This window comes from Ictidomys tridecemlineatus, chromosome 2, assembly GCF_052094955.1.
Source record: "Ictidomys tridecemlineatus isolate mIctTri1 chromosome 2, mIctTri1.hap1, whole genome shotgun sequence".
NCBI classification, from domain to species: domain Eukaryota; kingdom Metazoa; phylum Chordata; class Mammalia; order Rodentia; family Sciuridae; genus Ictidomys; species Ictidomys tridecemlineatus.
Genome location: NC_135478.1, coordinates 126206023 through 126232471, shown reverse-complemented (window position 1 = coordinate 126232471; position 26449 = coordinate 126206023). Strand labels below are relative to the sequence as shown.

At 41.2% G+C, this 26449-nt stretch overlaps 1 protein-coding gene across 7 annotated transcripts in view; it reads right to left on the bottom strand.

The window, feature by feature from the left end:
• Positions 1-21436, bottom strand: part of Cobl (cordon-bleu WH2 repeat protein) — a 300795-nt gene extending 279359 nt beyond the window's left edge. For 2 of the 7 annotated variants that reach the window (XM_078039734.1, XM_078039736.1), the window contains exon 1: positions 21183-21435. In XM_078039734.1, coding sequence (XP_077895860.1) covers positions 21183-21223 — 41 coding nt within the window. In that variant the 5' untranslated portion in view covers positions 21224-21435. Of the gene's footprint in view, positions 1-21021; positions 21122-21182 lie in introns of those variants that run through there. The other 5 variants (XM_078039728.1, XM_078039733.1, XM_078039735.1 and 2 more) reach the window with 4 other exon arrangements.
• Between the last annotated feature and the right edge of the window lie 5013 nt (positions 21437-26449).

The window sequence follows — 26449 nt, the reverse complement described above, 5'->3', positions numbered from 1 at the left end:
CAGGCATCATCAAGGGAACTAACTATAAGTAAGGCTAAGCCACATCTGCCACATATGAGGGGAATTTGAGTGACAAGAAGATACAGACATGAAATATAAGGGCATATACATAATATAACCAGAAGGGAATTCATGAAAACCAACTGTCTTTGATAGTCCCAACCTTTGATAGTTCCAGTGTAAGAATCATGATCACACAGGCACAGTGGCACACACCAATAATCTCAAAGAATGAGGAGGTAGAGGCAGGAGGATCACAAGTTGGAGTCCAGCATGGGAGATCTAGCAAGACCCTCAGCAACTCAGCAAGACCATGTCTCAAATAAAAATAAAAAGGGCTGGGGATATAGCTCAGTGGTAAAGTGTTCCTGGGTTCGATCCCCAGTACTAAAAATAAAATAATGATTTCAACTATAAAAAGTTGCTTTAAACACAATCTTGGAAATGTACATATACATAGGGACTTAAATGCCACTGAGGACCTCACTGTTGGTTTTGTCACAAGGCTAAGGAGGTGATTGCCATGAGGAAAGTCATCCTTATTAGCTGGCACATGGGAGTATTCACACACACACATTTAAAAAAAAAAAAAGACAGCTTGTGGGTTTTTTATTTTAAAATGTTCAAGACAAAAAAAAATAATCAGATGATAGATGAAACCACATTAACAAAATATTAAAATTTGTCAAATCTTGTAAATGGGTACATGGTGTCGGTACACCATGTTCTTTATTTTTAATGAACACTTAAAATTTCCATAATCCATTTTACATAATTTAAAGACATCCACTGAATAGAATTAAATGAATCTTCAAATCAACAGCTGTTTATTAATTAGTAAAGTGCCCTGAAAAGTCACCTGTTCTAAAATTTTATTCTAATTATCTAATCATTTAGAGAGAACATTGTTTAAATATGAGTGATAATAGTGAAAAAAGAAAATTGCTGAATTAGAGGCTGAAAAAGATAATTTGGCCAACCTAATTCAATTTGTATTCTTTATTTTTTTATTATTTTTATTTGTTTTAATTAGTTACACATGACAGTACAATGACCTTGACATATCATACAAAAATTTGAATCAGATGCGATAAAATATCTCATTTTTCTGAGTATACAGGTTGCAGAATGGCATTTACCTCCTAAAGCCTGGTATTAGTAAAACACTTTATTTGCTGAAGCAAACAGCTTTCTTTGTACTTCCAAGAATTGCTCCCCTCTGGTCACTTGAGGAAGGTCTGCAAACCTGGGCAAGAAAGCTCAGAGTGGCCTGTGGGGAGGCATCCTCACATTTGAGATCATGTTCCTTTCTTCCCCTGTCCACATGCCAGAGATTGGGGAAGGGAAGTTCCTCCCCATCATGATGGCCAACTCACTGCCTCCCCTGTGAGTCCCCAGGAAAGAGGACCTGGACCCTCCAAGGATGTCCATGCAACCCAGACTTGGGTGCAATGCTCACCTGAAGTGAAGGCTGCTGCCTGGTTACTGTGATTCCACTTCTCCTTGAGCAAGACAATTTTGGAACTAAAGAAGTAAGCTACTAAAGATAGGCTAGACCTCATCAAAGCTTTTAACATTTAAAATTTGATAAACTTGGCACACATTAGATATTAAATACTGACCCAGCAATTTCAATTTTCATCCATGGATGGTAGAATGCAAAAGGGAATAACTATTTTGGAAAACAGCCTAGCAGCTTCTTAACACATTAAGCCTACAACCTCCATGTAATTCGGCCATTCCACTCCTAGGTTTTTACCCAAAAGAAAAGGATTATGTGTTGACACAAAAATTAAATGGCTAGGAGCCTAAACCATACCTATGGTCCAAGCTACTCACGAGGCTGAGGCATAAGACTTACAAATTTGAGGTCAGCTGGGGCAACATAGCAACATACCATGTCAAAATAAAAAAATAAAAAGGGCTGGGGATGTAGTGCAGCAGTACAGTGCTTGTCTATTATACACAAGGCCCTGGGTTCAATCCGCAGCCCTGGTGGGTGCAGGGGCGGGGGACTACACATGAATGATCATATTCATAATAGCCAGAACTGGAAACCACCCGAATGTCTGTCAACAGGAGAATAAATAGATAATTGTTGTGGTGAGTGAAACCCTGCTCATCAATAAAGAGAAATGAACTCCAGAAATACCACAATATGAGTAAGTATCAAAACCATTATGTTTAGTGAAAGAACTAGATGAGAGAGAGAGAGAAAAACTACAGTACAATACAATATATAGGAGAGAGGTGAGGAGAGCAGGAGAGAGATATCAATGGTAGATCCCAGGGCAGAGGAAAAGGAATGGATGAACTGCAGAGAAGCACAAGGAAACTTTTAACAGTGGTCAAGAAAAAAGAAAAAAGAAAAAAAAAAAAAACAAAGACCAAAAACCTCTGTATCTTGCTTGTGATTTTGAGAGTGTAATCATATGCTAAATTCAATATTCGTCAGGTTGTATACTTTAAAGATATATAGTTTATTGGACATTAATATACCTCACCAAAGGTGTGTTAAAAATTCAGTGTACCTTTCAATCACACAGAAGAAAAAGAAGAAATTGCTTGAAAAGAATCTATCCATGAGATTAATTAATTCATTAATGAGAGATCTATCTGTGAGAACCAACCGAAATTCAAACTACAAGACTATTCCTCCTTAGTAAGGAGCAACTGGATCATGCACTGTATTATCAGTGTATGAACCACAGTTCCTTAACCTATTGTAATTTATCTAAGTTTTTTATCCATCAATAACTACTTTAGTCTTAACTTTATCTACATAAAGTTTAACATTTTTCTACATTTGCTTCTCCTAGCTTCTAACTAAACCATGACATCCTTGGGGCCCAGGAATATATACATATTTTTGTATCTACTCAGATTTATAGTTATACTTTCATTCTTATAGTCTGTGCCCAATATACGTAGAATTAAGAGTATTAAATATATCACTTCTTCAATAAAATCTATTTCAAGAGTTTATGTTAAAAAATACTGCTCAAAAAACTTGGGCCGAAAAAGTCATGCTGCAAGTTTCTGAATTTGCAATAGTCAATGAGGTAGACCTGCCCTTTAGGACTATCACTGATAGGGCTATTTTGCAATGCAAACAGGACATGCTGGGACAATAAGGTGTATGACATACTCCTGGGGCCAAGGGTTCACATTCTTTTTAACTCTCATGTGCCCCTTACTTTCTGCTAGTCAAAGAGTTATCATGTGCAAGAATTGCCAACACTGCAGCACTGGATCTCACAAGTGTCTGTACTTCTCCACACCCTTTACCCTCCAGTATGGAGATTCCTTGGAAAGCTGGGAATGGAACCACCATTTGACCCAGCTATCGCCCTTCTCGGACTATTCCCTGAGGATCTTAAAAGAGCGTACTATAGGGATACTGCCACATCAATGATCATAGCGGCACAATTCACAATAGCTAGACTGTGGAACCAACCTAGATGCCCTTCAATAGATAAATGGATTAAAAAAAAAACGTGGCATCTATACACAATGGAGTATTATGCAGCACTAAAAATGACAAAATCATAGAATTTGCAGGGAAATGGATGGCATTAGAGCAGATTATGCTAAGCGAAGCTAGCCAATCCTTAAAAAACAAATGCCAAATGTCTTCTTTGATATAAAGAGAGCAACTAAGAACAGGGAGGAAGAGCATGAGGAAAAAATTAACATTAAACAGAGACGAGTGGGAGGAGAGAAAGGGAGAGAGAAGGGAAAGCATATGGAAATGGTAGGAGACCCTCAATGTTACACAAAATTACATATAAGAGGTTGGGAGGGGAAGGGGGGGAAACAAGGGAGAGAATTGAACAACAGCAGATGAGGTAGAGAGGGATGATGGGAGGGGAGGGGAGGGGGGATAGTAAGGGATAGGAAAGGTAGCAGAATACAACAGTCACTAATATGCCATTATGTAAAAATGTGAGTAACCAATGTGATTCTGCAATTTGTATTTGGGGTAAAAATGGGAGTTCATAACCCATTTGAGTCAAATGTATGAAAGATGATATATCATGAACTTTGTAATGTTTTGAACAACCAATAAAAAAATAAAAAAGAGGAAAAACGAAAACAAAAAAAGGCCCCCATTGAATAAGTTTCCAAAGATCTATTTACATGAGCTAATCTCGGGTGATTTTGGCTGTGATGTGGGTCGGAAGGGATGTTATATTTAAGAACTGCTTCAGCAAAACCATTTTCTGAGAATGCCTTTCATAAAAATAAACTGGACTTATCTGAGCCCCACCCTACAAGTAGAACTCACTGCTCCTCCTTCTTTGGATGTTCTTGATGTACTTGGCACACATTTCTCTGTCAGTCCTTGCCCTAATAACTTGTTAAGAGACCCATCTTCCCTTCTGTAACAACAGACTTGGGGCAGGGACACTCAAGGCATAGTAGATACATGAATTCTAATTGACACTATTTTTTTTTAGAAAAATCATATTCCAATTAAGTAAATTTTAAAATGGTCCTACATCAGTAAAAATTAGTCCTTTAATTTTTAAACCTCCATAATATTTAGTATAGAAGGAAATATGACAAAACTTTAAAAGAGACAATCACACATGTATCATTTTAATTTATAGTTTGTTTTAAGAAGGAAGATGATTGATTAAATAAGGGCAGTCAAAATTTAAAAAAAATAAGTGTGGCTTTATGTTCCTTTTTTCAACCAAAGTATTATTTTACACAAGCTATATATCTCAGGTTGAGAGCTGGACCAATATGTTAATAGGCATTTCAGGGATTGATGGGAGGATGAAACACTAACAGATGAATGAAATGATCATATTTAGCCAGGACTGGGCATCTGAATCACCTAACAACTCTTTGGCACATTTTGAGTCCCACCCCCATGCTGGCTCCATCAGGATTAGGGAGGAACTTGTGTCTTTATTCAAAAGCTGCTCTGTAACTTTGAAACAGCTCTGGTTAAAATCACCAGTGAGGAATGGAGTACTCATATTTATTTAGGCAGACTCAGCATCAAGGCTGAGTGATCATAACATTCTTAGTCCAGACAGGGCAATTTGGTGAGGGAAATGGAGGTTATAAGGGATTAACCAGGACAAGGCATGTCCCAAACTGAGACATCTGGTTATTTTTCAACATGATATTGGGATGATATTCACAGCTACAGCCTGGCTGTGATGTGGGTCTGGAAGGGACGTTATATTTAAGAACTGCTTCAGCAAACACTAACAGATGAATAAAATGATCATATTTAGCCAGGACTGGGCATCTGAATCACCTAACAACTCTTTAGATATTTGGAGTCCCACCCACATGCTGGCTCCATCAGGATTAGGGAGAAACTCATGAAAAACCTGTGTGTGTGTGTGTGTGTGTGTGTGTGTGTGTGTGTGTGTGTGTAAGAATACATTTTTTTAAATGGCAGGGAAATTTTTCATCATTTTTAGAACATATATAAACTACTTACATAAAAGAAATTGTCACATGCAGTCTTCATTACACACAAAAAAAGCCAATCTTTAGAAAAATTTGTATCAGTGCCACCATCAATGGAACGTGGACATCAAAGCCTCCTCTTCAGAGGTCCCTCCAAACACGTTCTTCATGAGCCTTTAGTTCAACCAAGTTGCTTTAGAAAAGGCACATGTTTTCTACTAACCTCTTCAAAAGTTGGAGCCTAATTCTCTTCCACTAAGTGAGGACTGGACTGTCTTTTGACATGTAAAATATGAGGCTAGTGAATGTGTGACTTCTAAGGCGACATCATGAAAGGCTTTGAAGCTCAGCTTTTTCCTTCCATTCCTGCTCTACAGGAGTTGGCCACCACATTGTGAGGACTTGCAAACCAATATACAAGGAGGACCCATGGCAAGGAATGAAGAAGTCTACCAAAAGTTAGCAAAAACTGAGCCAGCTTCCAATTATTTCACATGAATCTAAGCACAGCTGCAACCTCATGAAAAACCTGAGTCAGAACCATCCAGCAAAACTGTTCCCCTATAAGCTGCTAAGATTTAGGGAGATTTTACTGTATAGCAATAGATAACTAGTACTTGCAATCTTCAACCCTATCACCTTTGTGATAAGGCATGCTTTACGAGGTCACCTGCTAATTGAGGCTACCTGTGCAACTTGTTGCCATGTAGAGGCATGCACAGGCCAGGTATCCTTGTCCCAACATCTCTGATCACCTAGAGAAATGGGCTCAGACCACACAAGGTCAGCCTTGGGAACCAGCATCAACGTAGAAGACATGAGCATAGCAGACCACCTCATCACTCTTTTTTTTTTTTTCAGTGCTAGAAATCATACCAGGACACATCTGAGCTACAACCTGAGTCCCACTTCATTATGCTTTTTTTTTGGGGGGGGGGTGGTCCCAGGATTGAACTAAGGGGCATTCAACCACTGAGCCACATCCCCAGCCCTAATTTGCATTTTATTTAGAGACAGGGTCTCACTGAGTTGCTTAGTGCCTCACTTTTGCTGAGGCTGGCTCTGAACTGTTGCTCCTCCTGCCTCAGCCTCCAAACTGCTGGGATTACAGGCATGCACCACCACACCCAGCCTACTTCATTAATCTTAATTAGTGCATGGGCCATTCTCCATCAGGAAAATGAAGGGAAAAAAATGCCTGCCTGCAGGCTTATAAGCTTGTCATGAAATTCAGACAAAAATACAGGTGTCAGGACTTTGAAAGCTATAAAAAATTACATAAATAAAAGGTTAGAGTGAATAGATCCTAACACTGCATATAGCATATTTTGCCTGCTTCAGTAGGTAATAGTAATGAACAGGACACATTCTATGCAGAAAAGCAAGATACTGTGCTGTCCAAAATTCTGAGCAATCCTGTAGTGGCCTTATTGGAACAGAATTCAGAGGACACAGAGGCTCAAGGATCCATGCCATTTCTCCTAGCATATAATTCCTTTCTCCTATCTAAACTTTCCTCTCCCTTCAGGATACTCTCCTCCCAGATTCCCCTCATCAAAATCATTGTTCATAGAGTCAGGAAGTGTCATATGAACAGCACTACCTAAGCTACAAATGGTATGGACAAAAAAAAAAAAAGACCCAAGGCTAGGTATCAGTGGTGAGCACCTAGCAACATTCCTCTATCCCTTGGAGTCAGACAGCCTACTTTCCCCAAAACAAACAGCACCTCCCATGGTCTACACACCTGTGTGCATGCGCATGTGCGTGTACACACACACACAAGCACACACACGCACACACACACAAAGTCATGGGGCTGGACATTTTGGGGGGATGAGGGTCACTGGTTATTGAACCAAGGGATATTCTGCCACTAAGCTGTACCCTGGCCCCCTTTTTTATTTTAAGACAGGCTCTTTCACTAAGTTGCCCAGGCTGACCTAGAACTTGTGATCCTCCTGCCTCAGCCTCCCAAGACACTGGATTTAGAGCTGTGCACCACTGTGCCCAGTTGGGGTTGGGCATTCTCAAGACACTGAGGAATGCAGTGAGGCTGCTGGGAAATGTTACATGTCGCCACTTCCCACTGCCTGGCTGCTTGGAAGGTATGGAATTTGCTGTTAAGAAAATATTGTTTCAAAGAACTTGTGCAAATCCTCTACTTCAACATTGCTTAAGGAACAAACAAGACAAATTGACAGAGACTAAAGTAATCCAAATTTTACTTATCTTCTCCTTTCTGCCTCTCTTTCTTCTTAAAATCACAAGTTTCAAACTAACTATAGGATTAATAATCTCCAGGGTATTGGCAAAGGCTGCAGGGGGACTGACCCATGGCCTGTCTGGAATTTGCTGAAGAATATGTGTGGTCCTGGGCTCAGGGGTGGCTGACAGGCCTTCCTGAGAAGGACAGATCCTATTAACAATAGAAATGGTGGCCAAGGAGGGGCATCACACTGCTTCCTGGTCACAGGTGTAGGCTCTTATCCTCCTCCCAGTGACACTAGCATTCCAGTAATTGAAGAAGGGAATGGATTTCTTTAGACTCTTCCCTCCCCTCCACCCAACTCTGTCCAGGACACTGACCTCACTCTAGCCCAGCCACACTCTCTCCACCATGTTTTCCCAGGATTCACTAAGCAGAGCTTCAGGACATCATCCCTTTCTTCCCAACTGTGATAAAGGTGGTAAGGCCAAGCCCTTGTCCCTCGAAATTGGGTCACTGCCATCTCAGCTGTCCCAGCTGGTCTTCACCCTGTCTTCCCTCTTCCTACCCTCTGGCATCAATAAATTTTTTTTTTTTTAAAGAGAGAGTGAGAGAGGAGAGAGAGAGAGAGAGAATTTTTAATATTTATTTTCTAGTTCTCGGCGGACACAACATCTTTGTTGGTATGTGGTGCTGGAGATCGAACCCGGGCTGCACGCATGCCAGGCGAGCGCGCTACCGCTTGAGCCACATCCCCAGCCCTCAATAAAATATTTTAAGGACAACTTTTGTCCACCAGTGTGGTGGTGGTGCTCTCCCTATGCCAAGAGATGCTTATGAAATAACCTCAGACTGCTTGCCTAGCTAGCAAAGGCCAACAATCTGGCCTCATCCCCAACATCAGTTTGGAGGGGTCACATAAATAAAGCAAGGACACCATCATTCCCAGCAGTTAAGTCTGATAAGAATTTCTACTCCAAGGCATATTGTCTTAGTTCATTTTCTGTCTCTATAACTGAATACCACAGACTGGAAAATTTACAAAGAACAGAGGTTAATTTATCTCATGATTATAAAACCTGAAGTCCAAAAGCACAGCACCCCTATCTGCTTGGCATCTAGTGAGAGCCTTGTACTATATCCTAACATGGCAGAGGGCATGGAGAGACAGACCAAGTGTCTAGCCATGGTCTCTATTCCTCTTCTTACAAAACTATTAATGCTATCTTGGGGGACCCTACCCAATGACCTCATCAAACTCTAATTACTTCCCTCAAATCTCAACCTCCAAACACCATCAATATATGATTTGAGAAATTAAGTTTTTTCAACACATGAACTTTGAGGGAACATTTTCAAACCACCATCACATTCTAATGCTAAAGTACAATGATAAGACCATTAATTTTTTTCTAAAAGTCATAATTCTGGTGATAATCATGTTTTCAAACTATGATAACTTAAACCTGAGTTCTTTTAACAACTTGATACTGAAACACTACTACTATCTTAGAAGATATTACACAGGACACAAAGCATAGTTATCAGAGCATGTTTAAAACATCTTAACCTTCTGCCAAACCGTTGGGGAATCATTTTATGGTATGTATGAAATCACTAGTGCAAAATTCCCAGAGTAATGCTAAGCTTATGATAAAGATACATCACTGATAGGGTTGCATTCTTAGAAACAAGCCCCCCCTTTTTTTCCATCACTGCCACAGGAATCTGTATTTCCCAAATCAGAATGGTATAAAATACAATATATGCTGAAATTTGCCTAAGCCTTAATACAAATGTAATACAAAAGACCATAATTTCAAGTTAATGCTTTCAAATCCATTGCAGAACACAGAGATATGTAAAAATGCTTACTACCCTTTTATAAAATCTGGAAACATAAAACATAGTTGAATGTGGAATGGAAATTCCATTATTCAAAATCAGCCATCAAATCACTGTGCCCATCTGACTGTAAAGAACTGCTGGTGGTGATGGGAAGGGATGCCACTCCCAACCCTCCTGGACAGAAGGAGACACAGATACAGAGGAAAGGCAAACTCTTAATCACTCCTGCTCTTAGACATGTGACAAACACAGACATACTATTTAGGCAGCTTTTCTGCTCTGTGACTAAAAGATCTGACAAGAACAATTTTAGAGGAGAAAAGTTCATTTGCAGTCTCACAATTTAAAAGGTCTCCGTCCCTAGATAGCCAGCTCCATTCTTCGGGGCTTGAGGTGAGGCAGAACATCATGGAGGAAGACTGTGGCAAAGGGAAGCAGCTCACATAATGATCAGAAAGCAATGAGAGAGTCTGCTCACCAGAAACCAAATATATACCCCAAAAGCATAACCCAATGACCCAGCTCCTAATCCCTTCAGGAGATTAATTTATTGATTGGTTAAGGTTCTCATAACCCAGTCATTTCTCCTCTAAACCTTTTTGTATTGTCTCACACATTAGCTTCTGAGGGAAATCTCACATCCAAACTATAACACATATCCTTCAAATTTAGCTTATTTACTGATCTAAATCAAAGTGGAATATACACATGTCCTCTGATCTGTTCTGTCTGGGTCCTTTCTTACACTCTTCCCAGTGGATCTATAGACTTGCTCAGTATTTATAGAATATTCAGATAATCATTTTTAAGAAATTATATACTACATTCAAATGGTTAGAATAAGTTAAAACATGTCACCACACCAATGAATGTTTAGTGTTATAAAAGCACTGCCCCATCTAAGTTAAAATGTTATGCAAATGTGTAGCCCAGCCAGCACATGAGTTTATCTTTAAAACCAGCCCAGTCATTACTTCCCATCAAGCTCCTTAGTTAAAGTCTCATCCTTGATATAAGAACACTGTATAAATTTGAACTCAGAAAATGGAAAAAATCAACATTAAGAAAAAAAATTCAAATATGCAATTTTCCTCTGGGGTTACCATGGCTCATCTAACAAGAAATCTTTTCCATAGACCAACAGTTAAAATAAGGAGTCGGAGGTATATTCTTCCACCTTTGCCTAAGTCATCTACAACAATCAATTATAACTGAAGCTTCTGCACAGTAAGTCTCACTTCATACAGAGGGATAAATTATTTTTATGAAGGTGATTAAAACCAATGTTTAAAAATAAATAAATAGTTTGGGGGATCTACCACTTGCATGAACTCTGGGAGACTCAAGAACATGCTCAGGAGGTTCAAAACTGGGTGCTTAATACATTGAACTTAAAGAAAGAAAGCCATGGTTTCTCCATCCCACATGTCTAAATGCAAGACATAATACTGCTATTGTTTGGATCAAGAATGTCCCCCAATGGCCCATGTGTTAAAGGTTTGGTCCTAAGCTTGGTGGTATTGGGAGGTGGTATAACCTTAAAGAGGTAGAAACTAGTGGGAGGAACTTAGGTCATTGGGGGCGTGCCCTTGAATGGGATATCAGGACCCCACACCTTCCTCTCTTCTAGCTTCTCAGCTGCCATGAGTTAAACAACTTCCTCTGCCATGCAGTTCTCACCATGATGTGCTGAAATAGCCCAAAGACCCTGGGGCTAAGCAATGATGGACTAAAACCCATGAAACTGTGAAACAAAATAAAACTTTTATCCTTATAGGTTGATCATCTCAGGTATTTTTGTCACAGTAACAGAAAGCTAATATAAATAAGGACCAATGAACCAAGGAACAAAAGCAACACCAGGAATAATAACCTTAAAAAGCACCTCTTCATCCCTCTTCTGCTCAGCAAGTCTATCCTAAGACATCAATCCTTGGAATCCCTGCAAGTGTCAAGCAGAACCCACTCACCTGGAGGGAAGAGGCAATGAAAGAATCATCTAGCTCATTAGTGAGACACAGCTTAATTCAAGGGCTGTCTAAAGTTACCCATACACACACAAGAAAAACACAATTAGCATCTGTGAGTTTGGGTTCTGCAAAGCTTCCACTTTGAAAGGAGCTCATTTATTGGGCAAAGCAGATCTCTGTGCTTTCATTACATGTATCAGCACAAAACAAAGTGAGCTGAGTCACCCTTACTACAAAAAGGGAGGCTTTTCAATGTTTATTAATTCATAAGCCAGGATAAGGCAGAACCTCTTGCTGCAGAGGGCAGGAAAGTCTGGGACGGGTTCAACTGCTGATTATTAATTGATAAATGCTTCATCTGTGCTCAGCAATTGTTCAGTGGTCCTTTTCTACCAAATACCATATATTTCTTTTAAAAAATAAAATTCCACTTAATTTTAGGAGTTACACATCCTATAAATGTAATAGTACTATTACAATCAAACATATGATTGTAAGGAGAGTAGGAGATACAAAGTTCCACTTCTACCCAAACCAATTCTACATGATAATTATAGGCAACATATGAAGACAGGAAGCACTTGTATGAGGAAGAAGTCATGAGGACACTTGAAGGTAATTGTTTCTTTAGCAAAATGCTGTGAGAAACTCTACCAGTTCAGAAATACAGCAAAAAGATATCATCAGCACCTCTGCAGGAAGTCAGAGGTGATCACTCTCCAGGAAATTGTGCTTCACTGCTTGGTTCATGCATTTTCAGTTTCAGCTTAGTTCAAGGGCTGCCTAAAGTTACCCATACACACACACACACACACACACACACACACACACACACACCCCACAATTAGCATTGAGGCTTTGGAGAACTGAGTTCTGTGTTCCAGTTAGTGTAGTAGGATGGCCAAAGGGGTGAGGTTTTAGACAGAGGACTCCAGACTGAAAAGTCATGTGATAATATAGCCTACAAATGGAGAGGACAGTTACTGTTCTGCTGAATTCAGAGGGCCCCTATGGGAGGGTCAAACCTCCTCCACAGGCATGTGAGGACCATCCCTGTCAGCAAGAAAGTAACCCCCACAAATGACAGAAATGAAGAGAGTCCTCATGAAGAACACTCTCATTTCCTCCATTCAGAAAAATTTATAACCAAAACACCTATCATTCAAAAATGTAAAATATTAAGTAAAAATAAATTGACAAATAATAAAGTCATATTCCAGAGAAATATCTTTGCAATTTAGCCTAATTTCCAAAGTAGCTTTCATCACTTTTCAAAACATTGTGAAATTCACATGCTCACTTCATTCAGAACATTTTCTTTCACTATGGATCATTCTATTAAAACCAATTGAGTATATCTGAGAAGTGGTAAGGAATAGCAATTTAGGGAACTGTTACAGCCTGAGAAATATTCAGACTTCAGTACCCTAATTAACATCTTTTAAGTCAAATCTGGTGATTACGGAAGATATCTAAAAATCCAGCAACACCTATTATCCCAGCAGCATAGAAGGCTAAGGTAGGAGGATTTCAAGTTCAAAGCCAGCCTCAGGAACTTAGCAAGGAACTTAGCAACTCAGTGAGACCCTATCTCTAAATAAAATATAATAAAAGGGCTGGGGATATGGCTCAGTGGTTGAACGCCCCTGGGTTCAATCCTCAGTATAAACAACCAAAAAAAAAAAGATATCTAAAATTCATTTTTCATGAGTGGTGTTGTTAAAATCCTGGTAGACATTATGATGTAATAAGTGGTTTAGGCTGAGAGTAGGAGGTACAAAGTTCCATTTCTACCCAAACCAATTCTACATGATAATTACAGGCAACAAGATAGATGGGTGGGCAGATGGATGGGGTGTCTTAGCAAGAACCTATTCTCTGAGGCAAATGTCTAGATCGGACTACAGCTAATCCATCTATTTCTAACCTAATGGTTTGTTTATTGAACATGAGTGGATTTTTCTCTTAATTAGTGGAGTTGTAGCCAACAAAACTATATTCAGAGACTAAAAAATTATCCATCTGAACAAAAGTGTATACTTCTGCTCAATTTTCATTCCCACCCAAAACTATTTTTAAACACAACTTCCAAACCATTAAGCTTGGAAAAACACTGTAAGAATTGATTTGGGAATCTGTGGCTTGCAGCTTTACCAAGTGCTAGAAGTTAGCTTTAACCTCATGCAAACCCATCATGTACGTGTACACACACACACACACACACACACACACACACACACACACATACACACACACACACATAAAGGGGTTTTCTCATCTAATTTCTTAACTGTGGTTTGCCATTTGGGTATTGTTTGAGATATTCATACATAAGTATAAAGTCCTCTTCCAGTACTCTCACACTTAGGGCTACACAAAGCATTAAGATGATGAGCAGTACAGATGTTCCCCATCATTTTAACTCAGGCCTCAGTCCTACTTATCTACCTCTTCCAGCCAAGAGGAAGGCAGGAGACTGACTTTCCCAGGCACAATTACCCTATGGGCTGGGGCTTAGGGATCCTCTTCCCCATCTGTTCAGGTTGGCACCCACTATGAAAAAGAAGAAGTAGAAGTGACATTGACAAGAAAACAGAGACATCATGAAAAGCACGTTAGCACCCTGATGTGTAACTGACAGAAAGTCCTGGTAATCACCAGTCTTTAGGATTACAGTCTAGATTTCACTTCCTCCCTATGGATGGATGGGGACTGCCTGCTATATACATCAGGGCTCTACTGGACACAGAACTGAGTGAAAGGTCTGTACCCTCTCCATGCTCAGGACTGTAATGGAGATGTAGTCAGAAATGCCTGACCAAACAGACCTATATCAGTCAATCCATGGCCACACCTTGGAGCCCTGAACCACTTTCTATTACACTTGAAGTAAAGTAAGGACACATTTTTCAGCAGAATCTGGAAACTGTCATGGATATGCCTTCCCAAGATACCTGGGGTCTTTCCAGAACCCTGGTGAGAGGAAGAGGAGCCATGTATTTGCCAAAATCACATGTTCTACCACCTGAAGTCTGAGCTTCTCCTGGCCCTCACCGAATGAGAAATGAGATTATATTGGCAGAGGGCTTTGTTCCCCTGCCTCCAAGCCTCTCTTTTAATGACCAGGTGATTAAGGTTGAATGGAGGGGTCAGGAACCAAGGAATATGTGCTATTTGTGCCTTGAAGGAAAGGGCAGGTGCTGGAGAACATGGCAGCCATCCAGCCATGGCAAAACAACAGAAGAAAGAAGCAGCAACTGGGCGGTGGCACATGCCCATAATCCCAGCTACTCAGGAGTCTGAGTCAAGAGGATCCTAAGTTTAAGGCCAGCCTAGGAAATTTGGTAAACCCTGAATCAAAATAAAAAATAAGAAGAACCAGGATGTAGGTCAGTGGTAGAGTGTCCCTAGGTTGAAACCTCTGCACTACAAAAAGCAAAACCAAATAACACAGTAGCTCCCCGAATTTCTATGTGGAGTTTTAAAACTAAGAAAGACACTTTCTCCTCTTGATGCTATCATCACTTTATGATCCTCAAAATAAGGCACTAACAGCTCTAAAATCTGCAAAGAATAAGGTTGCATTGCTGGCAAGCCAAGTTAGAGCATACCCATTAGAAATATTTTAATGCCAACTGATCTGTCTGTTCTCATGTAGTCTGGCAAAAAACAAGATTAAGCAGCAATTTAAGAAAAAGTCAATTTTCTGAAAGAGGGATCTAGTATATTCTGGGAATACTTAGAAACATGTGATTATAGGGCTCATGTGAGTCCCAAGATCATTTTATCTGACTCCCTCTCCCACTGAATGGGAAACAGCTCATTTACTGGATTATATGTGTCCTATGCCATTCTCTGAAGAAACCAAGTAGGATGCCTGCCTCTGAAGAGCTCAGAAAGGAGTGGATAAGAGATGAGCAAATGGAAAATCATGACCCCAGCTGAGGGATTCTGACAGACGAAGGCTTGGGGCCATTAGAGACAGGTGTCAGAGAGCTAATCCCTCTGGAGTCCTGGAAGGCCTCAGATGGGAAGCCCCCAGTGCAGCCTTGAAGATTGACAGGAACCATTCTGGCAAAGGAGAAAAGCTCCTCCCACATCACCCCCAGGGCAAGGTGAGAGAGAAAGTATGAGAAAGTGAGAAGAATTCTGGAAGGGAAGCTGAGATGGCCAAGGGAGAATAAGAAAAACAGAGGCTAGAACCTCACCATCTACTATGAAGCCATTGTACACACACAATTAAATCTAAATTAATCAAAAGTTAATAAGGTGAAAACTTCAGTTCCTCAGTTGCACTAGCACATTTCAAGTGCTCAGTATTTCCCATACTGAGCAGCACTGACAGAGAATCTTCACTATGACAGAAAGTGTTATTAGACAAAACTGGGCTGCGCAAACCTGCAGAAGCCGTACCATGAGATGTCTGCAGCCACACTACGAAGGGTAAATTTAATTTTGCATGACTGGCACCAGGGCCTAAATCTCATTCCTGACCAACAGTTCTTTCCACTCCCCCTCCCTGTCTCCTTTGATAGAAGAAAGTCAAATAGGATTAACAAACAAGCAGAAGGCATTTTGAATCAGGGAAAGTTACTCTGCCTAGCCCAAAAAAGCAAGATCACCTCACCTGCACTAATTGTGGGTGTTGCTGCCCTAGATCTGAAGGGACATATGGGAACATCCCAAAAGCAATGGCTCCTCACCTGTGATTTCAGGTAGTGAAGACTGGACCATGGTGAGAAGAAGAGGGGAGAAGAAAGAGCCAGAACTCCTGATTTTGCTGGCTCCTTTTGGAGATTTGTGTCATTTTTTAAGGGATAAAAACTTCAACGATTTTTCTAAATCTGTCAGAGTCATTTTCAAAGGCCCTACTTGGTTGGGTAGAAGTGGGACTTGGATCTACAAAAGTATTTGTGATCTGAGAATTTGTCTAATCCAATGTGCCTAAGTAAAATATATTTTGACAGTTGATTTTTAAAGTTTATTTATTTATTTTTAATACAAATGTTTTGGCTAAAACATTTACTCTAATTGGGCTTGACCTCTGGGAGACATAGTCCTGGTAGGCAGCAGCTCACAGCATGATGAGGGCAACTAGATGCAGATGTTAAAATCCTAAAGTCAACAGGGTATTTCTCACCTTTTCCTCAGCCATCTCTCTGCTCACAATCAAGGGAAATTCCCTGATTGTGAAGTGGAAATACATATATTGTTGGATACTCATTGTCATTTGTCACCCTAAATGTCCACAGTAAACTATAAGCTAGAAAAATGAATATTAGGTCTTGAAAGCAATCACCAGTATTAGTTTTGTATAAAGCAACTGAAACCATATAAAGCAGGCATGATAAAAATTGTTTAATACTACTTCAGAAAATAGATGAAAAATAAAAAATTATGGAAACATGAAGGGAAAATGATCTAGGACAATGCTACTCATCAATTCAGGTACTGAAAACCAGTGAGAGGCCTTTGATAATTCAGAAACACTTGTGTGAAAAGGTAGAAATGAGACAGCAAAGGAATAGAATGGAGAAAGAGTAGACTTAAAATTTATAGCTCACATGAAAACTATGTTTCTTTACATTTTAAGAAAGAAAAAGTACAACAATGAAAATAGGTAAAAGTTTTCCATGTGTCATGAATTATCAAATCTATGTTCTGCTACAGTACAGAGCAACTGAAACGCATCACTAAAATTAACTAGCACATAAAATCCACAGAAGCCATAATTAAATGTGGATGGGGAAAGAAGAAGCAGTGTAGAGAAACACCATATAATAAATAACTCTGTTAAATATTTTTACATAGTTCAAGTCTAAATGAAAACCAAATGTTACTGTATTTTGATGTGCACATCCTCTATCTAAACACTACTTTGATATCAAATATTTCTGCTCACTTTTTAAAACTTTTTACCAACCGAAAAATCAAACTGAATCATAAATTTATCAAGAAAGTACAAAAGGCCTTAGAAACTTAAACTAGTTATTATAGTGTACAGCTATATCCTATAATCATTGCTCTCTTAATAACTATGGAAATACACTTGAGTGCACACAGTTATGACTTCATCTACCATATCCCAAATTAAAGAGGCCACAGAATTCAGGCCTCCATATAGGTGGGGGCCATCACCCCTCCTGGGTCACAGTGTCACAATAAAAATCTGTTCTACTTATTCAAGGGAGGAGGTCATAAGAGGAAAAACAGGAGGGGCAGCAGACAGGAATCCCAGGGCAGGAAAGACTCCACATTTTACCAATATCTTTATATCAAGTTATAATTGTAATTTAGCTCCATCATTTTGACACAATCACTGAGAAATACAAAAATGCTGATTATTTGATATCATGACAGGAAACATGCAACTACTCTTATTTAAAAAAAATTAAGACTACAAAAGAATCAAAAACCTAGGCATACTCTCCACTTTATGTGGAGAAATCCCTAATCCTTAACATTTGACAGTTTTAAATGAATTGCAAAATAAAGAGTAGTTCAGAAGTAACATATTTTAAAAATAAAGTTCAAATTAAGTGGTTTTATGTAACAGATAATTATACATGCTCTCACTTAAAAAAAATGTAAACACATTCACTAACATGTTAGCCAAAAGCAAAAAGGCCTAGAAATCTAAACTACTTATGATAGTGTATAATTGCTAATATTTAATATCTATGGGCTTATGAGAGTTTGAAACAAAATGTGATTGTGGCTGGCCCCTGGTACAATCAAGAATAGGCCTTCTCCATTTGATATTATATTGGCTGTTGACAGTAGTAGGAATAGCTCAAGTTACCCACTTGGATTAATCTTTTTCTTTCAAATTACTTCTTATTATAATAACTTAATTAAATATAAATTTATGTTATAACTTTATTTTATTTATTTAGTTTTATGTGGTACTGAGGATCAAACCCAGTGCCTCACACATGCTAGGCAAGCGCTCTAACATTAAGCCACAATCCCAGCCCAGATTTTTATACAGAGAAATGAATAACAGTGTGAAACCCACTGATTTTTACATATGCAAACTGCCTGAACACAGCTTTTGATCAAATGTACCCACTGTTTTGACATTTCATGTCATTAGAGACTCCTCTATTCTACACAAATTTTTGTTTCCTTCAGGGGGATCAACAAAACAAAACAAATAACCATCATCCTGCCAAATCGCAAATCTTCTGTTCCTTATACATACAAGGTCCAATGCAAAATTTAGCCCGAGTTTCACAACACAAGACTACTGGAGTTTCACAACATATGACTACTGGGATGGATCCTATAAATATTCAAACAGATAAAACAAAAGTAAACAGATAAAGTTTGGAATTAAATATCTTTTAAAACATCTCCAAAAGGCCATTTTCCTTTATGTTCTAGAATATTCTGTCAATTATTATCCTTCAAATTGTTTCAAATTGAGCACTACAATTCCACAAACAACGGTTGTTAGTTACTTGTTAGATATTGCTTCCTCCTTCCTAAAAGAACATTTTTCCAGACAGATGTTAGTCACGGCCATTTAATTAAATTACTAATAAAAAATATAATTTGAGTCCAAGTAACATTTGTAACTATATTAATGATTACTAATATAAAAAATCAGTAAGTTTACATTCACCAAGCCAACCTTCCCTCCAGTAATCCTCAAGAAGGGCTCCGCAGGCAGTATTTTAAAATATGACTTCTCCTCAATTCACTGTGCCCATTCCAGCCCAAATCTACACAACCTAAGAATGACACAGAGTTTTAATCAACAACAAGGACAATAACAAATTCATGACATCAGTTGTTTGTGATCATGTGGGAAAACACCTTACAAGAAGTTTGATTTTATAACCAACCTTTGCATATAGAAAATGTTTCCCTCAAGCACACTGCAAACACTGTCTTATTCACAAAGCAAGGAAGAATAGAGAGTAATTTCAGCAACAAATCAACAGAATCTTACTGCTCCAGATTATGTACTAAAGCCAGAAATTCCACAGCCCTTTCTATCCTTTATGATAGGCAAGCAATACATCTAAATAATAAAAATATTCAAAAGCCTAATGCCATTTCTTTCCTCAGATTCTAACACAAAATACCTTATTATTAAACTCATAATTCTTTCCTGATAAACATAAATTCTTAATTTTTCTTTATGTCTTACATGTGAAGGCTAATCTGAGCTCTGCAATTCTGTGAAAAAAGACCTCAGTTTACCTGTTGGTAGATAGTTGCTGATTAGAAAAAGTGGTTTCACTTCTATAATCAGGCTCCTTTAAAGGTTTTACTGGGTAGTTTTTGGACAGTTTTGGTGCCCTCTTAAATGTTCTCCATATTTACTTATAAAGTAACATGGATAAAATAATTCAGTCTCCTTAAACACATTTAATAGACTACATAAAGTCAAAGGCTTAAAGGTAATTCTGTTCCACATTTTCCAATGTTATTTTGGGATACCCATTCCCATGGAAAAGGATTTTCCATATTTCTTTTTTTGTGGGGAGGGAGGAGTTGGTTTGTTCAAAACAAATTAATTACCTAACCACAACTAAGTACACTGCAAAAAAAAATTTTTTTAAACATTCCTCAGTATCAAGATTATTTGAACTACTGGCCTGGCACACTCTTTGCTGGCATTAAAGGGAGAATTAATAATAAAGAACCAGTTTTAAAACCTTTTACACACTTGGGCAACACACCGCCTATGAGCATGGGACAGTGTGAGTCAGTGGGACAAAAGAAAAGAGATTTGTTGTCCTCAAAGCTGCTTCCTACAATCCAGTTGCTATAGAGGAAAGTGGGCCCATTCGGTGAGCAGGTGCAGGGCCCACCCCAACCACTCATTCCATTTGCAAGACTCATAACACATTTGCTCCAGGCAAGAGAGGGAGGTCGAAGATCTGAGGCCCACATGAAATCCACTAAGTGCGCAAGGACTGCGCAGACCCAGCGGTGCAGCCGAAGGCGCCCTACCCCGCTAAAGGGTAGAATTGTTTGTCCCGTATTAGGGAAGTTACTCTTGCTGCAAGTAAAAACACTGAAATGGAAAATAATCCCCTCCGAAAGGTATGGGGATGGCAAACAAATACCCAGAAAGGTCTGGGCAGAAGTGGAATCTGGAAGACAGGCATGCAGGGGTCTGAGCCCCGCACCGATCTCAGCCTTGAGCCCCGGACACGGTCAAGGGAAACCCGAGAATAAAGGCATGGGAGGGGCAACAGATGTCAGGAACACCTCCAGGCAGTACCTTCTGCATACACCTGCTGAGATCGCCCCGCCAACTGGGCCTTCTAAGTCGCGGAACCCTCCCCTTCTTATGGCAGGGAACAGCGAGCTATCTCGGCCCGTGACTGTTGACTTAAGTGGAACACCACAAGAGGCAAGCTAGTGACAGAGCTGGAGGCGGAGGCCCGGTGTCCCTCTGCCTCCACCTCAGCCTGTGCGTGAACACTCGGAGGGTCTGAGGAAAGCTCGGAACAGGATGGAGGCTCTGCCAGAAAGGGCTCCCGCACACAAACCCAGCCCGCGCCGAAAGCGCGCTCGGGCCTCTGTCCGACACGTTACCTGAGTAACGACCCCGGCGCCCCAAGTACACAACACTTCCACCGCTAGCGCCCGCAGGCGTGGGCCCGCGGGCCGGGAGCGGCGCCCCCGCCCCGAGCGCGCGGCACGGGCGCGGCACCTCGGTCGAGCGAACCCCCGCCCCAGCCCGCCCGCCCGCTTACCCGGTAGGGGGCTTGGCCGCCAAGGCGCGCGACGCGTCCATGGTGCCGGCGGGCCGCGGTGAGCGGTGCTCGGCCAGGCGGAGTCAGGCTCTGGCTGCGGCCGCCGCCGCCGCCGCCCTCATTCACTTTTTCCGCGCTGACCCATCGTCCTCCCACGCGGGGCCGACGGAGGACAGCGGCCGAGCAGAGAGGACGGAAGGGGTTGGGACGGTCCCGGGCGGGCGGGGGCGCTTGGAGCGCGGGGAGGGGCTGGCGGCAGCGCGGGGCGGGGGCGCGGAAAGCAAGGTGCGCCGCGCCCCCGCCCAAGCGAGCTCCGCCGCGCCCACCGGCGCCGCCCCCGCTCCGCCCGCCCTCCCTCCCGCCCGCGCGCCGCGGCTCCCAGAGCGTCCCGCCCGTCGCGCATCCGTCGCCGGGGTTGAACGCCACCTGGGCCCCAGGCCCACACCTCGCGGCCCCCACGAGGGTTTTTTTCCCACCCCCAAGAGGACGTGTGCCAGTGTCTGGATGGTGGGAGGGGGCTAATCCTGAGGTTGCCCCCACTCGAGGCTGAGGGGATGTGGGGGAGAGAAACATCTGGGAACCTGCTGTTGTGTGGGGCGTGGTGGGCGGACAAGCCCCGGAGGACCAAATGGGAGGGAAGAAGGGAGCGTCTGGCGCCCCTCTCCCAGAACTAGATCCCTAGAGAACCTTTATAATGTGCATCAAAGATGTAGTTCGCAGGGCTGGGGCTCTTAAAGTGGGATGCCTAACGGGCTGCACTTGAGAATTTGTGAAACTCTTCCCACCAACCCGGTCTTAGGAGTCAGAAATGATGGAAGCCAAAGTGTGGCCCCGCTATGTCAACAAAAACTCCACTTTGGTTGGGTGCACTTTCAAGTGTGCGGGCCTGGTCGGCTGGACGCGCTGCTGGGAGCCACTGTCATCCAACCCTGATTTCAGGGCCTTACGGTAGGCAGATAGTTCTGGGGCATGAGCAAGTCAGTCAGTTAGCAAATCTGCTGAAGTCTCACCTCCACTTTTTCTAATTCACCCCGAGAATACAAAAATGATCCCAGTTGGTATGAATGTCTGGCCTACAACGATGAATAAGATATAAGATAAATAAGATGTAAGCTCAAAGAGTCTGCATACCGACCTGTGATCTGCTTTGGAGTTTCCCCTGGGGATCCTGTAGCAGGCTAACGAATCCAGAAACCTTCCAGACTTTCTTCGATTCCTCTCTTTAACTAAAGGGGGAGAACTGTGTAGATACTAACCGCAAGTTCTGCCATGGCAGCAAGGCCCTGAGTGCACCAACCCCTGTGCCCACCTGAATACATGTCTCACTTTACTCGCCCAAATCTCCAAATGCAAAATAAACAGAGCACTTTCCCATCAGGAGGATGAGGGTACTCTTCACAGTATTCTTCTCCTGCTGTTTCTCATCCTGTGGACTCTGCTTAGATATCAGCTCCTTGTACTTTCCTGACGCCTCTGTATGGAAGCACACCCTCAATTTAATCCCCTTGTTGCTTCTCTTGTTCTGATTTATATTTCCTTTGGGCATTTATTACTGTGTGTACACACATCAGTTGCCATGTGTGTGTATTTATTTATTTATATCCATACACACATATATATTTTTGTATGTATATTTGTAAATAGTGTTACATTTGTGCTTGTGTATATAAAATTATATATGGGTGTATACATTATATATGTGGAATATAAATATGTATATGTACATATCATGATATACATTTTCTTCATGTGTTTGTCATGGATCACCTCCCCTAGAATGTGACCTCAGTCACATTCAGAATATTTGACCTTTGTCTATTTTATGCACCACTCTGCATTTCGGATAGTGCCTGGCAGGTGGAGTGAGGGCTCACTATAGAGAGAGAATACACTGAATGGATCAGTCTCTAGCACTCTTTCTGGGTATGGGCATCACAGTAGAGAGTCCTTCCCAGGAACTCCTGAGGCCCTTCCTTACTCTGAACACTAGTATGGGAAAGGGCAACCTGAGAGAGGTCAGAGTTGAGAATCAAGCACTATGGTCCTAGATCCCACTGAGATCCCCAAGAAATTAGGCTGGGAAGCAACATGTGATCCAAAAGTCAGGCAACAAGCATAAAGTCCAAGCATAAAGTCTGGTGGGGCCATGGGATAGAAGTACAAAATAACCTAGTGTCCCAAACAGTAGGCAGAGACAGCAATAGGAAGTCATAAACAGTGGTGGGTGGAAGATTTCTCAGAGTGTGTCTCAGGAAAAGGATCAGAATGTTCATCTCCAAGCTGAGCTTCTTGTTGCTTTCCCAGAAAGGAGGTTCAGGTGGCCTCAGGCCTGAACAACCTCAAGATTCTAGGAAGGCTACCAAACATCTCAGACCCAGAAACTCAGCAGGGATCTGTGTCCAGAAATGGAGTAGAGAGTGAAGTCTCAGAATGGTTGTCACAATGAGGCAGAGGCAAGGGTCAGGCTTGCAACCAAGAGCAGGGGTGATCTCCAGAGGCCCTTGGCATACAGTCCAAGTAAACTGGGCTTGGTAATCTCATTTGTCTTATCTAGGGGTGGGACCGGGGCCTGGAATCCAGCTTCTCTGTGTATTGCAACCCCCACTTCTCTTACTGATAAGGGTCCCAGGAAATCCACCCACATGTAGTTGTATCTTGCAATTCAACAGATATTTTTGAGTATGCACTATATATGTCAGCTATGTGCAATATGTAGATGGTCGCCTAATAGAGCTAGACAAGGTAACAAAAATAGCAGACAGGAACCATAGTGCTTTCAGACAGAGGGTGAGATTCAGAGGGTGAGAAAGACAAAGGTCTTGGGGGGAGAGGTCATGTATCAGTTGCCATGACTGAACTGACCTTTGTAGTCCCTGAGTAGGACAGACTCTTTTTTTGGTACTCCCTTACTTTGATTAGGGCAAATGGCACAATCACAAGTGGCCCTAATTCAAGGTTAAGGGTGTTCTTTACCAATTTTCCCCTACACAAACTTTTAGAAATCCTTCATAAATTAGCATTTTCCAGATATCCACTATCACTAAATCATTTATTTTATAGTGTTATAAATACCCAACAATATGCTGATAAATTCTTTAAAATTACTCTTTAAAAAAAAGAGGCTAAATACATGTTTTCCAATTTGCTTGATGTAAGTGGTACATATGGGCTGATTTCAAGCTCATATCATGAAGTCACTGAGCATGGAGTTAGAAAGAGGCTGCTTAGCTCCTCCAGGACTCACCTTCCTACATAGCATAAGAACACAGTACCTGTTATTCATAGAAAATAGTTGAGCACCTCCTGTGCATTCCAGGGCCCTGTTTGTATTTTACGCCAGCTATAACTGGTGGGCCTGGCTATAGCTCTGGATTACAATAGCAGCAGCGCCTATCCCATGGAACAAGAGCTCTCAGTGGTACTGAGAACCAGTGTAAGGCTCCTTGATGAACAATCTTGTCTTGCACTCTTCCTCTTTTCTAAGTCTCCTCTCAAGCCTCTTATTTCCCCTGCAGAGCCACCCTCAACAGCCCCTGTTAAGGCACACTCAGTGGGGTAGCAACAAGCCTGGGTGCCTAGGATGGATATGAGTTATGTTAAAGACACACAAAGACAGAAGCAAAAAGAGCCAGCTCAGTGCACAACTTCCTGAACTTGAATATGCACAAATGCTTCTTGGGATCTCATTAAAATGCAGATTTTGATTCAGTGAGCCTGAGGAGAGACCTCAGAGTCTGCATATCTAATAAGCTCCCAGGAATAGGGAGGCTGCTGGTTTAGGGACTTTGAGCAGCAAGGGTATAAGGTCACAAGCACTATCTTTTGGCCTAATCCTGCACTTAGTGATGGTGTTTCTAAGGGCAAATTACTTCTCCGTAGGCTTTTTCCTCATACTAATATGTTGCTCCTTGTCAGGACAAATAGCATTGGAATAGCCCTACCACATTCGTCCAGTAGGTAGGATCCACAAATTTATGTCAGGTGTTAGCAATTGGGGAAGACACTCAGGAATCCTGAAACTGGTGTTAGGGTTGGGGGTTGGAGCTGCATTTCCGAGGGGAATAGGAACCAAGAGAGATTAGATGAGGCCATAACAGAATTAGGTAGGAGGTGATTGATTTGGGGCAGTTTTTTGGTTGAGATCTTTGTGTAGATTTATATGCTGGGTCTCAAAATCACAAGTTTATGACCTGAGTTAGTTTCTCCACATTCTCTAGTTTATTTCTTTTGAACCATTCCTAGCACTTAAACCAGTAGACATACACATCTGTCTTCTCCTCTCTTTGAATAGTAGTTATAATTATCAATTCCATGTTCTTAATGAGAAATATATATCTATTGACTGAATTACCAACTATATCAATAGTTAACATTTAAAAACAGTGACTAGGGCTGGGTTGGTGGCTCAAGTGGTAGTGCCTGGCATGCGCGGGGCACTGGGTTTGATTCTCAACACCACATAAAGATAAAAAAATAAAGATATTGTGTCCACCTAAAAATACTAAAAAAAAAACATTTAAAAAAATAAAAATAAAAACAGTGACTAGAGGGCTGAGGTCATGGCTCAGCGACAGAGCGCTTGCCTAGAACGTTCAAGGACCTGGGTTCAATCCACCAAATAAAAATAAATAAAATAAATGTATTGTGTCCAACTGCAGCTAAAAAAAATATTAAAAAACAAACAAACAAAAAACAGTGACTAGAGCCGGGCACGGTGGTGCATACCTATAATCCCAGCAGCTCCAGAGGCTGAGACAGGAGGATCATGAGTTCAAAGCCAGCCTCAGCAAGGTCAAGGAACTTAGCAATTCAGTGAGTCTCTGTCTCTAAATAAAATACAAAATAGGGCTTGGGGTGTGGCTCAGTGGTTGAGTGCCCCTGAGTTTAACTGCCCCCTCCCAAATTAAAAAAAAAAAAAAAACAGTGACTAGGTTCCAAGTACTATGGTAAAATGTTTAACAACCCTAATCATTTATTATTTAAAGCAACTCAAAAGGTTCAATGGCAGACTGCTTACCTATCATGCATGAGGCCCTGAGTTCAATCCCAAGCCATCATTGCAAAAGAAAAATCAACCCAAAATATAGGTGCTATTGTTGTCCTTATTATACAGTTGGAAACATTAAAAATTAGGGAACTTCATAAAGTCACCAAGGTTACACAGAAGAATGATTTGTGCTGGGCAACCTTTCCCTAGACTACATTCTTCTGCAAGCACCAGTTACTTTCACTTATGCCTGCCACCCAGCTCTCCTGTAAATGATTCA